General features: G+C 83.1%; 1 protein-coding gene across 1 annotated transcript in view; it reads right to left on the reverse strand.

The window, feature by feature from the left end:
- TSHZ1 (teashirt zinc finger homeobox 1) overlaps positions 1 to 586 on the reverse strand; it is a 79,651-nt gene extending 79,065 nt beyond the window's left edge. Inside the window, exon 1 of the mRNA XM_061399506.1 lies at positions 420 to 586. Coding sequence (XP_061255490.1) covers positions 420 to 459 — 40 coding nt within the window. The 5' untranslated portion in view covers positions 460 to 586. The remainder of the gene's footprint in view (positions 1 to 419) is intronic.
- Positions 587 to 909: the final 323 nt, after the last annotated feature.

Raw genomic sequence — 909 nt, forward strand, 5'->3', positions numbered from 1 at the left:
CAGGCTGGTGACCTTATTTCAAGTGTCAGGTTCAGCCTCCCCGCCTCCGGAGGACTTTCCCAGCGCGCTCAGGCCGCGGAGGAGCTACGTCTGCCCGGCGCACGCCCCCTCCCGAGGCAGCCAGGAGCTCCGGCGGCCCCTCGGCCTCCCCCGGCCTCCCCGGCCCGTCGGGGCTCCTCGCCGTGCCGAGGAGCGCCGTGAAGTTTCTCCGCTCCGCGCGCCGGCCCAGGTGGGGAGACGCTGACGGCTGCCCCGGGGCGCCGGCGGCCGGGCGCGGGCCGGGCCTCGCTCCCGGGCCCAGAGGGGGAGCGCCGCCCGCGCCCCCGCCCCGCGCGCCGGCCGCCGGGCCCCCCGCCCCCCGCGCCGCGCCCCCCCCCCGCCGGCCCCGCTCCCCGCGGCGCGGCCCGCGCGCCCGTTACCTGCCGAGCGCCGGGGGGCCTGCTGCTTCCTCCTCGGCATGCTGCTCGGGCCTCAGCCGCCGCCGGAGTTCGCGGGGCGCGGGGACGCGGGGCCCCGGGCGCGGGCGCAACTCCGCGGCGCGCCCAACTCTGGCCTCGTCCCCGCGGGCTCCGGGCTCCGGGCGCGCCGCGGTCCGCGGGGCGCCGCTCGCATGGACGGCCGCGCCCGGGGCCGCTCAGGAGGCGGCGGCCGCGGCCGCGCGGGCCGCGTCCCGGCCGCCGGGCTGCGGGCGGAGCGCGCGGGGCCTGGGCGCCGAGCCCGGAGTCATCCCCGGCGCGGGCCGCGGGCGCAGCGGCGGGAGCTCGGAGGGCCGGCCCGCGGCCCGCGCTCCATGCTGCCGCCTCCCCGCCGCCGCGGTGCTGCTGGCGGGCGCTCCTCCGGGCGCCTCTGCGGGCGCTGCCCTGCGCCTTCCTCCGCGAGCCGAGAGTCTCGGAGCGCAACTTTCTCTCC

Source organism: Bos javanicus, chromosome 24 (genome assembly GCF_032452875.1).
Source record: "Bos javanicus breed banteng chromosome 24, ARS-OSU_banteng_1.0, whole genome shotgun sequence".
NCBI classification, from domain to species: Eukaryota; Metazoa; Chordata; class Mammalia; order Artiodactyla; family Bovidae; genus Bos; species Bos javanicus.